We start from the raw sequence: 14,091 nt of genomic DNA, 5'->3' as shown, positions 1-14,091 counted from the left end.
TAGTAATAATACAAACAAGGTAACTTCATTTTTAATCTGTCAGTATCCCTTTAATGTAATGGAGCATTGAAACCATTTTCTATGTTTTCAGATGGAGTAGCTCCCTCAAAATTGAAAAATAAGCATGCCATTAATTTCAGTAGCTGAGAGTAGTGTTTTGAACCAATTTGTGAGTAGGCTTTGAACTGAAATATTGTGTTACGTATTGAACTGTTGTCAACCAGTGCACTTCTTATGTTTTATTGTAGTACAGTATTAGTTTTAACCCATTTAAGAGTCAGTCCAATAAGAAGGAAAGGAAAGGTAGCAGAGGTGTAATAAGCACTGGTTTAATTTTTACAGCACAGTACGTTATAGAACTATAAAACTGTGTGATTAGCTAAGTCATTAACACTGTCTTAAAGCAAGTAAGTGTTTAGAGCCTGACACACTTAATGCTGGAAACTGTTCTAACAGTGAGTTTTAAAAGTAACCAGTGTTGCTTGAAATAAAGATTCTGCTGCTGTGCATCATCAGGAGCTCTGTATTAGGGTTATCATCCAATTATTATGTTCTAATGCATTCCCTGTTTGACAGCACTCATACCTATATCACACTGACACTTCCTTGAGAGCTGTGCCATGTAGAACCTGCAGAGCATTTCTACAGGATCACCACCAAAAAGAAGTTGGTTGATTTAAGTTCTGCCCTCCACTTTATAAAAGGGTTTCTTTTCACTTGCTGTTTTATCCTGCTTTTATTGGTAGCAAGTTAGGAGGTATAGTAAAAGCCAGTCTGGGAGTCATGAGAGTCAGTTCAAGTCTCCACTTTTCTAATAGGATCCCATTGATCCTGGCACTATGTTAGTTGTTTGCACCTCTAAATTAAAATTTCTAATTATAATTTGAGAGATCTGTAATTGCCTGGTCGGAGACATCTCAAAAGTCTCAGATTTTTGTATACAGACTGCTCAGTGCTTTCTGAAGAGTATGCCTTTAAGTTGGAAATTTAGCAAATCTTGACCCAGTTTTGAATACAGTCTAAAAATAGATAAACAGTCTCTCTTTTCAAATTTCCTAATAGAAGGCTACTCCTGTCAAACTTAACTCATGTCACTTGGTGCATTAAGTCCAACATTTGGTATTAGTTTGTATTAGTTAATTTAAATTTCAGAATAACTTTGGAGAACGTTTGGAAGACAAATTTTCCTGTCTCAGCCAGCTGAACAAAAATGAGGCCTCTTTATAAATTTAAACTTTTCAGTCAAAAATATGTTTTTTTCTGTTATCAATTGAATCACTTCCTTGTTCTATGATGTGCTTATGAAGTTGCTGCTTTGGAAGACATCTACCTGATAAATGTTTTCCCAGGTTAGCTCTTAAGCAGTTGACTTGCAAAATCACTAGTCGTGATAGAATGACACAGAAAGGCATAGAAAGAGAGAACACACTGAAATGAGAACCTTGACATGTTTTGTGATGGCTCTCACAGCATGATGTTCTTTTTGGACATGTAAGAGAAACATAACCTTTTCGGACACATACCAGAGAGAATCTTTTAAAACAGTGGGTATATTCCCAAAACACGTCTAGGATAAGAGAAACAGTATTTCTAAAATTGTTTCAGCTGTTAAGCTGCCAAGTGATAGATCTTTAAGGACCTGGTATATTCCAGGCATTGCTTTCACTATGGGAAAATAAAGTGCAAACCTAAGTGAGCAAAGGACTCTCACACAGCATTAAGCTATCAAGCATCAGTGTGAGTGTAAGATGTGTGTCTTACCGCTGTGGCTGTGCTGGCAGGATGGTTTTGTGAGAGTTGTCTGTCCCCTTTGGTGTAAAGCATACACTTAGCCTGTGGTTCCACCACTACAGAAATCAATTTCAAATTGAGCTGTCATTGTCACACAGTCCTCTGGACCCTGGATAACTAGCTGGCATATCGAGGTTAGTCCCACCAAAAGTGTGTGAAAAAAGTTGTTGGTTTTTGGCTTGTTTGGCTGTGTATTGTTTTGGCCAGGTGTGAGTTGTCCACATGTTTAGCTGTAGAAAGACAGGGACTGATGCAAGGCTATACCCTTAGGTAAAAGTGCCATTACAGGTGTTCCTGAAGCAGTAAAGCTGTGGAAGCCAACATGCTATGGTTACCTGAGCAAACAATCTGGGCTGACGTCTCTTTGCTCCAGCGGTTTAGTAAAGGGGCAGTTCCACAATACGAATCTGCTGCTTGAAATGCTTCCTGCCTGTGTGTCCTTCCATGTGTGATTTTGACCTTCTTGGCTGTGTCAATTTGACTTAACAATACGCCATCCTCCAGCAGGGTATGTATGTATGTGTAATATTCCAGGTAAAAACAAGTGAAGGGAATGAGTGCCTGGAAGACCACAGCAAAGTGGAAACTGTTAAAACTGGCTCAACAAGTAATATGTAGTCTGGAGCTGTGCCTAAAGGTGTAATTTTCACATTACTGGCTCTGGGGCAGCAGAGACAGTCTAGAAAGTTCCTGCTTCTTGCCCCTTCTTTGCTCAGAGGTTAATTGCTGGCATTACCGGAGATTGTTTATATAAAGGTAGCTCTGGAAAGTCCCCACAAACAAAATCTCTCTTCCGGATTGCATACCCTTATATAAAGTATTGGTAGAATTGAATGCAGGTTGTTGGCAGCCATGCTGTAAGACATCTATTTTTAGACCCTTGAGTTCCAGACAGGGTGATTGACGACTAGACAGTGATTGAACCAAGCTTAAAAACTATCCAGTTAATACTGCTGTATTTAAAGTGCCAGCAACAGGTTGTTTGAGGTCCATTTCAATAGGCATGTTTACATTTGTACAGGGGAGTAACTGGTCCCTTTGGAGTTATACTCATGTCTTAGTTTCCGTTCATTTGTATGTAAGAAGAGTTTAACCTCTAGTCAATAACGCAGCACAGAAGTCAGTAAGAAAGGCACAGTTGTGGGATTGTTTTTACACATTTGAAAACAGAAATGAACATGTAGATGAGTTGGTAGTATTTCTACTTTAGTTTTTCTAAGTCATTAGCGAGATGGAGTAAATGAATACCTTGAAGGCTGGTTAATTTGTTTATATAGTAAATAGCTCTAGTTTTGAGGGAGAGAAGAGCCATCAAACACTTCTTTGCATGGATGTTCATTTCCAAATGTCTGAATAATGATTGAAGTTGTATGACTGATACATTCAGGAAAGGAACACATAGAAGTTGTTGCCTTTATCCAGCAAATAGAGCTTTTGCAGCCTTTCACAACTTCCCATATGTTAATAAAAAACATTTTCTGAGAAATTGGCAGCTTTGTGCTTTGTAGCTGATGCCAGCTTTTTTCATGGACCAGTTCAAGGCAGAGCAAAGGGAAAAATGCCTTGTTTTAGTGCGTGAATTACTCTGACAAGCTTTCACATTGCCCCTCCTCTTATTAATATTCTTTTTGATGTGAGCTTGTAAAACAGAGGATTGGCTGTTAATCTCTGGGATCTCAAGGGCTTTTGGCAGTGGCCCATAATTGATGTGTTCACATGGCTGTTGTCTGACTACTAATGATTAGACAGCAGTGTTATCTCCGAGCTAAATCAGTGTTGCTTATAAATCACACTTGATAAACTGCAGTTTCATTTCTTCAAAGGATCTGTACATGTCTATATAGTTTGATAGAACTGCCGGAGTAATTTCACGATTTTTATGACAGCTTAGATTAGGTTTATTTTTTTATTTCAGTTGAGGAAAATATTTGAATTTCTACTAAGCATGCAAAAATATTTCTTTTTGTTTGTCTTTGTTGTAAGCTCATCATGCAGTGGATAGAAAAGAAAGCCTATTAGGGCAGAGCAGAGAATAGAAGGTACAAGTAACTGCAGAATTTAACACATGAAAAGTTAAATACTTGGACTACTGATTTTTTTTCTTTCTTCATTTGAACAGAAAGGGAGCTTCATTTTCAGCAGGTGTTAATCACACTGTTAGACTATAAATGTAGTCTATGAGACAGTGTGGGAGAGGAGGAAGTTAAAGGTTAGATGGATATACTGAAACACAAGGTGTTTCAACAATGGTGTCTGGGATTTTCTGGGTGAAATTGGTCCTTTACATGCCTCCATTCTTCCACAGCAAGACAGGAATGATAAGCCCTTACTGAAACTCTGCAAATGTGAATTTTTGTCTGTGGCTGGGTGCTCAGAGAGCATGCTAATGAGGATCCCAAGGTACCAAGGCAAAATCAATAGGGAAAAATGTCTTCGAGGCAGGGACATGAGAACAGAGATCTCAAGGTGACCTGCTTCTCAGCCACAGAAAGGACACGACTTAGCTGTCTGTTCAGTGGTCTGTAATCAGATGATTTGGTGCTGATAGTGTAGATGCCTTCATGAAAGAGAATTAGGAGGACACTAAACCTGGGTTCCTCCTCTCTGCCAAAAGTGAATGATCTCAGAGCTGAGGCAAGAAGGTAAGTAAATTTAGAAAGGTCTTCCATGATGATTCCAGTTCTTATATTTGCTTTCATACTGTAAGCTTAGTCCTTCAGTCTCATTGTCAAGGATTATCAGACAGTTTGCATCAGTACCATGTTCAGTTTAGAAAGAAAAAAACCCAAACCATAAGAAACAATTTGGAGGGAATAGGTATTAGCAATTTCCTACTCACAAGGATTATTTTCCTTTTAAAAAGCTTCACTGTACATTTATTATTTTCAGAATTCTTTTAGAGCTCTTGAAAAATTATTTGAAATACTAATTACTTCTCTCCTTGGTGAAACAAACACTACAGTCCAAATTCTGCCCATAGTTATGCTTCAGTGGAACTACTCTGGATTTGCACCACAGTAAAAGTGTACACCAGTTGACAGGAAAAAAATACCTATATAAATTGGCTTTCCCTAACACACTGTAAACACCTCAAACTGCATTTGAGAATAAAGGTTTTATTTTTGTTATGAACTATAGCTATTCAACAGCAGGTGGTTGCAGGGATAGATACATAATAATGCTTTGGCTCTTTTTTTCAGTTGAGCAGTGAAAAGAAAAGCTGAAAGGTCATTTTAGAAGTGTTGCTAAATAACTGTGAATGTGTGTGTCCCATTCTTAAAAGTAGTAATATTGTCTTGTTCTTTAAATAAAATTAGGGCATGGTATCATACACTTGGTAGAGTTTGCTAATACCATTAAGTTGGTCTAAGAAATCTGAAGAAAAACTGATACAGGTTCCTATACCCTACTGAAAAGCCCAAGTGGGAGACGCAGGGCAGTAATACAGGAATATATTACACAAAGATGCACCTGTCTTGCTTAAGAGACCTAAGAGCTAGCTAAATTAAAACTTTTAGGGATCTGTAGGTACTGATAAATAGAGGGCCATGAAGTCAAATGATGGATTTTCAGAACACGCTAAAATTGTCATCCATAAGAATCTAGTTAGGCAACTAAAAGTTTTTGGTATACATAGACCATCAAGGAAGCTTAGTTGTGTTTCTGAGGATTATAGAGGTTCTCTGACAAGCTTTTGGAAGCTTGTTTTTGGTTTTTTTTCTCAACAAAAATGTATTGCATTGAGGAAGCAACAGCCTGAATCATAATGTATGCAACGTCGCACTCACAGAGTAGTTGGCAAATGGGTAAAAGGCAACAGAAACCTCATAATAGGCCACTGACATGCAGGAAGTCAAAGAGTTGCAAAGAAGCCATTTCTTTTCTGAGTCTTGTTTGCCACTGGGTTATACGTTGTGGATTCCTGGAAGACCTCACAGAATTGTATTGATCTGCTATGTCCCTGCACTCCGGAATGGTTGAAAAGGCAGTTATTCCATCGGACCACAGTCGCATGATTGACTAACAGAAACTATCTTTTCATAATGGAGAACTTCTGTGGTGGGGTCACAGGGTTGTGGTGTGATGTGCTTGGACATTGAGAATGAAAACTTGAAATGTAGCGGTTAAATGCATTTAGTCATGGTGCAATTAAATTATCTAGTCTATTCCTATATACAATTAAGAGTGGGAAAACTTTCCTTGGTCAGTTGGTGTCTTGATAGGTCATAGAGCAAGCATAGCTTCATTCCTGGGTCCAAGTCTCACACCTGTTAGAAATAAACACTGGCATCTTCAGGGTACTATTTGTTAGTAATGCTGTGAGACTTCCGTAAGCAAAGATCTTTTTTTCGGGCTCAGAACCCTGAAAGGTTGAATGTAGCAGAAGCTTTGGAAGAAAAAGTGGTGATTGCCAATGGAAAACTTTTTTCTTTAAAACAAAGAGCTTCTAAACAGTTACAGAATTCAATAGAGCAATACCTAACCCTTACCAGCAAATGTCTGTGCCTCGATTTTTGTCATATTCACTCGCATAACACCATCTGATGCTGGAGATCAGATGCACATTCTGTCTAAACACAAACAGTTCAGAGAAATGCCTTTGTTGACTGGAATACAGTGTGTGTTGCTGGACAGGATTGGTATCCTGAGTGAATTTCAGTGCTTCTTTATTCTGTATTAAGGCTTAGCAAAGCACCCAGGCTGACTGAAGAAAAGTTTGAAAGTGCAGACTGAAAACCTGACCACAAGAAATCAAGTTACAATGGAAAAAGGTGTTCTAGAGACCTATGGACAAAATTATCTCAATGAATGTGATTTTCTTGGGCTGAAAGAGAAGAAATGTCTTTACTAGAAACTTGCAGGTGGCGATCTGGGCATCCTCCCAGGACTCTGCCAAACGTTAGAGTTGACATACAGTTTTTCACAGATGCAGCCTTTGGCAGAAGGATATTGCTGGCAGCTGTCAAATGTTAATCTTTCCCACAGTAAAATGGGTGAATGGCTTCGGGAAATCCCAAGCATCTGAGCTAGAATAGAAGATCTGAGAAAGGACAAGGAATTTTCCTTGTCTCTTGTTCAGCACCATTGTTTCTGCATTAGATCCTAGTCTAAAGCTTTGACTTTTCACCATGACCTTCATTGTATATTAACACTGTCCTAAAAAAATATTAACATTGTGTCTGTGGAGGTGCTGTAGGTAACAGTAACATAATGTCTGAGGAGGTCCGGAGGCCTGCATGTAGAAAGAACATGTAACTGTCAAAGATTGTGAGTTTGCAGAACTGTGTGTGCTGGTGCAGCAGCTGATGGGAGTAGCATAGAAGATCTTGAATACAAGGGAGGATTTTTTCCTTGTTGTTTGTAGTAAAACATTAGTAACTTAGTAAGAGTTTAAAGTGTTTTTGTTTGGGTGTTTTTTTTTTTTTGCTTAATAACAAATATTCAGAATGTTGACATTATTCCAGATGTGAGCGATTTGCAGATTTATGGGGAGAAAAAGTGGGAGTTTTTGTTAGGGTGTCTTTTCCCTTGCACTTCCCGCCCCCTCTCCCCCCCCCCCCCCCCCCCCCCCCCCTTCTTTCCAGCTACTCAGTTAATTGAAGTGGAGAAGTCCATTTCAAGAGTAGGAAATACTTGGAAACTCCAAGTAACTGCTACTTTTGTTGCTCAGTTCAACACAATTACATGTCAGGTTTCTTGTCCATATTACAATATTTGTAAAGCATAAGTTTTTCATGTAAAGCACAAGTATTTTTTTGATTATTCTCAGACATAGGTTTTTAAGTCTAAAATTTGGATTAAGTTTAGGCAGTGTGAACCTACTTCATCCTTCTTTTGTATTCAAGCTCTTGTGCTTCTCAGCTAAATTGACCAAAATAAGAAACTTCCTTAGTACCTCTGACTTTCCCATATTTTGAATGTAAGGCTTGTAATACATATGTCTGTTCCGTGACCAGAATTATTTTCTACATCCATGTCTTGTAGTATTTCTTTCTGATTTTCTAAGCATGTCCTTCGTGGCACTGACCTTTTCTTCCAAATTTGATGTAGAACATTTATTGGCCAAAAATGCCCCTATTAGATAGTAAGTGTGGGTCTTAATAAGTGAAATATCTTTAGGTAATGACTGGTATTTCAAAGGTATAATTAAATCCTTCTCATCTCAAAATGAATACTACTTTCTGTAAGAAAACAAAGTGTTAATGTCAAAATGCTTCTGAGTGGCCTCTTACTTCAATTTAAATGCAAGGAGTACTGATTTGAGATTGAATCGAGGCTTTTCAGATGAAATAGAGATTCTCCATAGGGGTGATTTCTGTTACATGGGTAGAATAAGAAGGAATAGCTTTAGGTTTTAGGTTTGTAAATTTTTTTGTGGGGCAAGGGTTGTAGCAAGAAGATATTTAAAGACCAATGAGATATTTAGAAAAGGAGATACACTCCTTAGCACACAGATATTTTTTCCATGTCATTTTCCCCGCATTCGTTTCCTTCCAAGGAAGTTTGATTGATCTCATTAGAATTACTTCTGATTTATGATGATGTGCATGAGATTAGAATGGGGTCTTCTAGGGTCACTGTTGCTTTAGAAAATTAAGGTAGGGGTAAGCATACTTTATATAAAAACAAGATAATCTCCCTTTCACCTTAAAATCTAGAGAAAGCAAAACTTCCATATAGGGCTGAATTCCTTTATTTCCTGATTTTCATTTCAAACACTGTGATTCTGTGAAGTACTAATTCATAACTCTAAAGAACTTGTCAATGTAATTTTCAAGTCCTTTCAGTCTGTATGTTGGTGTGGGTTTTGTTAAGGAAGGATTTACTTTTTGCAAAGGATCAGGCTTTGTTTTTTAGGTATATCTCATAACAGGATTTTGATCTTTCCACACTCTTTCTACTAGTGCAGATGTTCCCACTGGGAATGCTTACAGTAGATTTTTTTTTCTCAATTTAAAAAGCAGTGCTTTCTTGGAAGGACTTATCCTGAGCCTTATACCTGTTCCTCTGCCTTTCTGCAGGTTGTGTATTGGTAGATTGATTAAATGGTTTTTGGCATGTACATTGCAAAATCATCTAGTGGGTGACTGCAGTAGTGTATGACCCCGTTTGGTCTTAGATTGGTAGATTATGTCCTCATGGAGATACACCGTCAAAGACATACCGTCATTAATGAGGTGGAACTAGACATGCATATGATAACACACTTTGATGGGTCACATCACATGGTCTGGCTGCATGACACCTATTTTCTAGTTTGCATTTTGTGATTTATGACAGAAACATTTCACACTTAAGAAACACACACTGAAAATTTTCAAAGTTGGAATGAATGAAATACACAGATATAGAATACTTCCACTTGATAATATGATCAAAAGTTGTGTTTAAATCTGTGTGAAAAGTGATTTTATCTTGAATACTACAGTAAATCCACTGCTGTCAGATTTGTACCGTGTCAGATAGGGCCATAGGTGTTCTGGTATCTCAGTCTTCTTTCATTCAGGTGAGTTTCCCACAGGAATACATGAGACACTGTCCCATAAAGGCTTAAAATACTCCAGTTCCTGCAGGAATGGGAGTATGATGTGGCTGATTGCAATAGCGTGATGTTGGGCACTCTCTGGTCTGGGAAATCCTTTCAAATCTGTGTACCTGCTTCTGTGAGCTCAGCACTACCTACTGGAATTTCTCCTGGTTGTCAGGAAATTGTGTACAACAGACACAAAATGTTAATTTTCTGACATAATTTTAGAAGCATACACTGCATCAGGAAAGTGGGTTTTAATGAGCAGAGCTTAATTCCAGCATGTAACATGCCTGGGTAACTGAAGGAGAGCCCTGCTTATTAGAAAGCCCTGCCTTGCTTCTAGTCAGGATGATATTCCTCTCTCTTCTCTCTTCCGTATGCCCTTCCTCATACTGACTAATGTTATGCAGCCATCAATTCAATGTTTGGGGTTTTTTTTTTTTTTTTTGTTTTTGGTTGTTTTTTTTTTTTTCATGTTGAGATAGAGGAGCGCTCCATGGAGCACTGAATACATTGCTTGGCAAGGCTTTCTTCATTTTCTGTGAGCTTTTCTACTACTAAGAGCCGTAGCGCTCTGATACAATGAAACACTTGGCAGTGGAAAGCTGCCATGAATAACACTCCAGCTTTGTAGCCTTTGTCACTGATCAGCTCTCAAAAGCTCTTGGAATTAGGTGAATGAAGAAAATATTGCTTGAATATTTCTGTCTTTTTTGGACCCCTTTGATTATGTGTGTAAAGAGAGCATCTATGTAAATAACCTTCCTCAGATTCAGATTTTCAATCTCATATTGGAATGTCTCGTGTGATAAACAGCAAGGCTACTGCTCAGTATGCGCCAACACCTGGGAATAATCATGCAAAAATAACAGTGAGAAACTGCAGAGCATCTGTTCTTGACATTAACTTTCCTCAGCTTGACAGACTGCCACCACCAGATGTTAGTCTTATGTGCCTTTTTTCCACTGGAGATGGCGGCCTTCCTGCCTCTCTCTTTGCTCCTAATAGCTTACATCAGTGCCCTTTGGAGAATTCATGAAAACAATTGTGTCACCACAATGATCGCTGAGAACCACCACTTTGCTGTGCTGACGTTACGAGTATCAAATGAGATGGGATAATTTTAAAACACGGAAAACTGGAGCTATATTTAAGTTAGCTTTTTTTTTCAATTATTATTAAATATGAGTAAGGTCACGTTTGTGCAATGAACATGGACCTCAGGAACAGTAAATGTCCACTTAATTATCTACCAAAGTCTTAGTGTTTAAATTCACAGAGCAACAGACCCTTTTACTGCAATCGCCACTCTTTGGCCTCGTCCTGTGTGACTGTTTCTAGTGGAAACCATGAACTTTTATTAGCAGGTCTAAATAAACTAGAACTGAGTACAAATATTTGTAACAAAGAACTTAGTAGGGTACACTGTCAGATCTGTGCTTTTGTTAGTTCCCTTCCACTGTTTATAATACTTAGAAAATGGAAGACACATCTGCCAATTTAGTCTACATTCATTTAAAACACTGGCCAGTTTAGTATGATAATAGCAAATATTTTGTTTTTTCTCTGGCTTTGTGATGAGTATGTTTTGTGGAAGAATGATGTTGCATGTATAGTAGGAGGTTTTCCACAGCTTTAGAAAGCAGCATGTAAACTACTGAACAGGCCATTCATCAGTATTTCTTGGTATTATAAAGGGATGTGGCTCAGCTTTTCTTAAGCATTAGGCTCCATTTACCTGCTAGTTACAGATCCTGGTTCTCTTTGGCTTGAAGTCAGATATGTTAAGAACTCCTCTAAATTATGCCCGAGGTACATACTGACCCCATTTTACTGACAGAGCCCCATTACGCAGCCAGTGCCAGGGAGCAGGGCTCTGTGCCATCCAACTGTTTGCCTCCACTTGGCATCAGACAGCCTGGATCTGTATAGCATAGAATCAGTGCCCCCTCGTACTAGGCATACATGGATATGGTGTTGTGTTGGGCTTACTATTAGATATTGCAAGTAACAGCTGCTGCTGGGGGTCAGTTGATACTTGCTTGTGTGCGTTCAAGTCTGCTCTGCAAAGTATTCTTGCCTGTGCTTTAGCTCTGCAATTGCAATGGTGTAAAGAGGAGGATATCATTGCCTGATTGCATTGTTTTTGTGCCACAGCTCTGTTTTACTTCCTAGAGTCTGGCTGGTATGAGCAGGTTTTTTACTCCGAATGGATGCTTTCAGTGTTCACGTTTTGCTTTGTTGTTGTGTTTTTGTTTGTTTGTTGTTTTTTTGTTTTGTTTTTTAATTTGTTTGTTTTAAAAAAACTTTGTTCTGTCTCTAACCTGAAGATTATTTCAGGCCTAAATAAAAAGAATCCCCAAAATACGGAAAAATTTGGAGAAAATGTGTTTATAGTTCTGTCCTACCTATTTCTAGTGTAATTAAGATCAGAGTCCAGGCAGGTCATACAAAGATCATACAAAACATTTTTGTTAAGTATGTAGCACACTTAAGGCTTGTGTGCATAATTAAAAGTGTTGGCTCTCCGTTTGTATGTATGAATGATGCTCAAAGCAAAATAATTGTTATAAAGACCAGTTGTAACAATTGTGCACAATTTTTTAAAAGTACTCTTTAATTTTAGATTTCCAGTTTATTTTCTCTCTATGAAAATACCATGTGATGAAGTGAGCTGATCTATGATACAAAGGATATATAAAACAAGAATAATGCTCTTTAGTCCTTTCTACTCTTTGTTATCCCTGTTTGCCAATTTGGCTTTGAAAGAAAGCAAAATTAACTTTCATCTGCACTAAGATACATATGAACGGAACCTAGATGACAATGTACAGTGAGTCATTATGTTTTTTGTATTAGGTCTTCTTGCGGGGTCCAAAATTAAAAACAGCAATGACTAGAAGATATTTGATCATTTATTTGAAAGCAGCTAGAAAGCAACCTTTTAAAAAAAAATCACTGTATTGAAGAATGCTTTCTTGGTGTGATATTATGATTCAGTAGGGCAAGTAAACATGAATTTTAGGTGTTTACTCATTCATATCCTTATTTAGCTGTCTTCCGTGTGACAAAGGACCTTATGGCCCCAGTAAAATACTGAGGACCCTCAGGCCAAATCTGTGTACAGAAAATCTGCTACTGGGTGTATTGGAAATCATATGGGGAAGATAACTTAATCAGTTCATATATAGGTGTTGTCTCTGTTTGAATTGGTCTGTGTACAGACTGATTGTCTGGCAAGTTGTATTCTTCCAAATATGCATTTTGGAAACCCTGAGAAATTAGATGGCTTGGATAGATTCTTGTAAAAGACCTCATCTGTTATTTCAAGCAGAAAGATATGATTGTTATCTGTAAGCTGTTAGGTGGGTGATCCTAATGTATTTTAAGTGATTGGATGACAAGACAATATATTTGATGCCATATGGGTATTAGAATTGTTCCAAGTCCTAATTTATCTATGATGCACGTGAAAAAATGGCATTTATGTGTCTCTGTACTGTCTTTATAAATGTTTTGCTTTAAATAGAAAATTAAGTTCCCAGTTTGCAAAATTAATTTCCATCCACAAACCAGTCTCTGTCAGCACCAAGAAAAAAGTTGCCTTAATCCTTGTTTTTAAATTTATTATTATTTCATATTAGCAGTCTGTGACAACAAGGAATAGTCTTGTAGAAACTTAGCAATTTGCCTTCTTTAGCGTATTAGATATTTTTGCACTTAATTTTTCATGTGCAGCATGTGGGCTCATGTCAAAAAACCTAAACTTACAAGACTGAAATTATCTATGATACACCAAATCCCTGCATATACAAATGCAGTCTCAGCAAACTGGGCTTTTTTTTTTTTTCTCGTAATTTATCTTTTTTTTTTTTTTAATCTCACAGCACCATTATAGTAAGTTTATCTGTTGTTTTCAGGTTGATCCCCTGTTTACAGTGCCTGCACCTCCACCTCCGATTTCCAGCAGTATCACACCTCAGATTCTGCCTTCCTACTTTTCCCCATCTTCATCCAATATTGCAGCACCAGTCGAGCAGCTCTTGGTACGGACTCGTTCAGTGGGTGTAAATACTTGCGAGGTTGGAGTAGTAACAGAACCTGAATGCCTTGGACCCTGTGAGCCTGGGACCAGCGTGAACTTGGAAGGAATTGTATGGCATGAAACTGAAGAAGGTAAATTGTTTTTTCCATTAGGCTTGCCTGTGAGATTTGTTAATGTCAAGGAGATTTGCTGTATCTGCCTGAGTGCTAATTAAGTGCCTGCTAGTCTGTTGGTGCACCAGTATGTACAATGGCAGTCACAGCTTTATAATTCAGCTGGTGACTTTTTCTTTTAAAAACAAATGGCAGGTTTTTTTATTATTTAAGCAACTGTATTTTCCAAATGACCTACCATGTAACCCCAGTTAACAGTAGAATTGTTTCATATTGCTATATTGAGAAAAGCATATGAAGAAATAGCTAATAGAGTAGCATAAATGTGCTTGTGAAATTTACATCATGATGGGGGGTAGATGTGATGGGAGTGGATATATGAATAGTTTAGATGAAAACCTAGAAAGCTTAGTAATTTGGAATTCAGACACTATCATCAAAAATGCCACCACCGTAGCACAATAGAAGCCCCAAAGACCCTACAGAAGTTCAGTTTGATATGATTATTATTTGCATTTTGGTTATTTGAAACATGCTTTAAGAGGAAAGGATTCTTGCTTGAAGACAAGTGTTCCATCTGGTGAAGAAGTGCTATCTAAACCAGAGTGATT

General features: G+C 37.9%; 1 protein-coding gene across 4 annotated transcripts in view; it reads left to right on the top strand.

Moving 5' to 3' along the window:
- ZNF608 (zinc finger protein 608) overlaps positions 1-14,091 on the top strand; it is an 86,442-nt gene that overhangs the window by 25,125 nt on the left and 47,226 nt on the right. For all 4 annotated transcript variants that reach the window (XM_040580471.1, XM_040580473.1, XM_040580472.1 and 1 more), the window contains exon 3: positions 13,243-13,498. In XM_040580471.1, coding sequence (XP_040436405.1) covers positions 13,243-13,498 — 256 coding nt within the window. The remainder of the gene's footprint in view (positions 1-13,242; positions 13,499-14,091) is intronic.

The sequence above is a fragment of the Falco naumanni genome, chromosome Z (genome assembly GCF_017639655.2).
Source record: "Falco naumanni isolate bFalNau1 chromosome Z, bFalNau1.pat, whole genome shotgun sequence".
Classification (NCBI taxonomy): domain Eukaryota; kingdom Metazoa; phylum Chordata; class Aves; order Falconiformes; family Falconidae; genus Falco; species Falco naumanni.
Note: the sequence above shows the minus strand (reverse complement) of the source record. Positions and strands in the feature narration are given on the sequence as shown.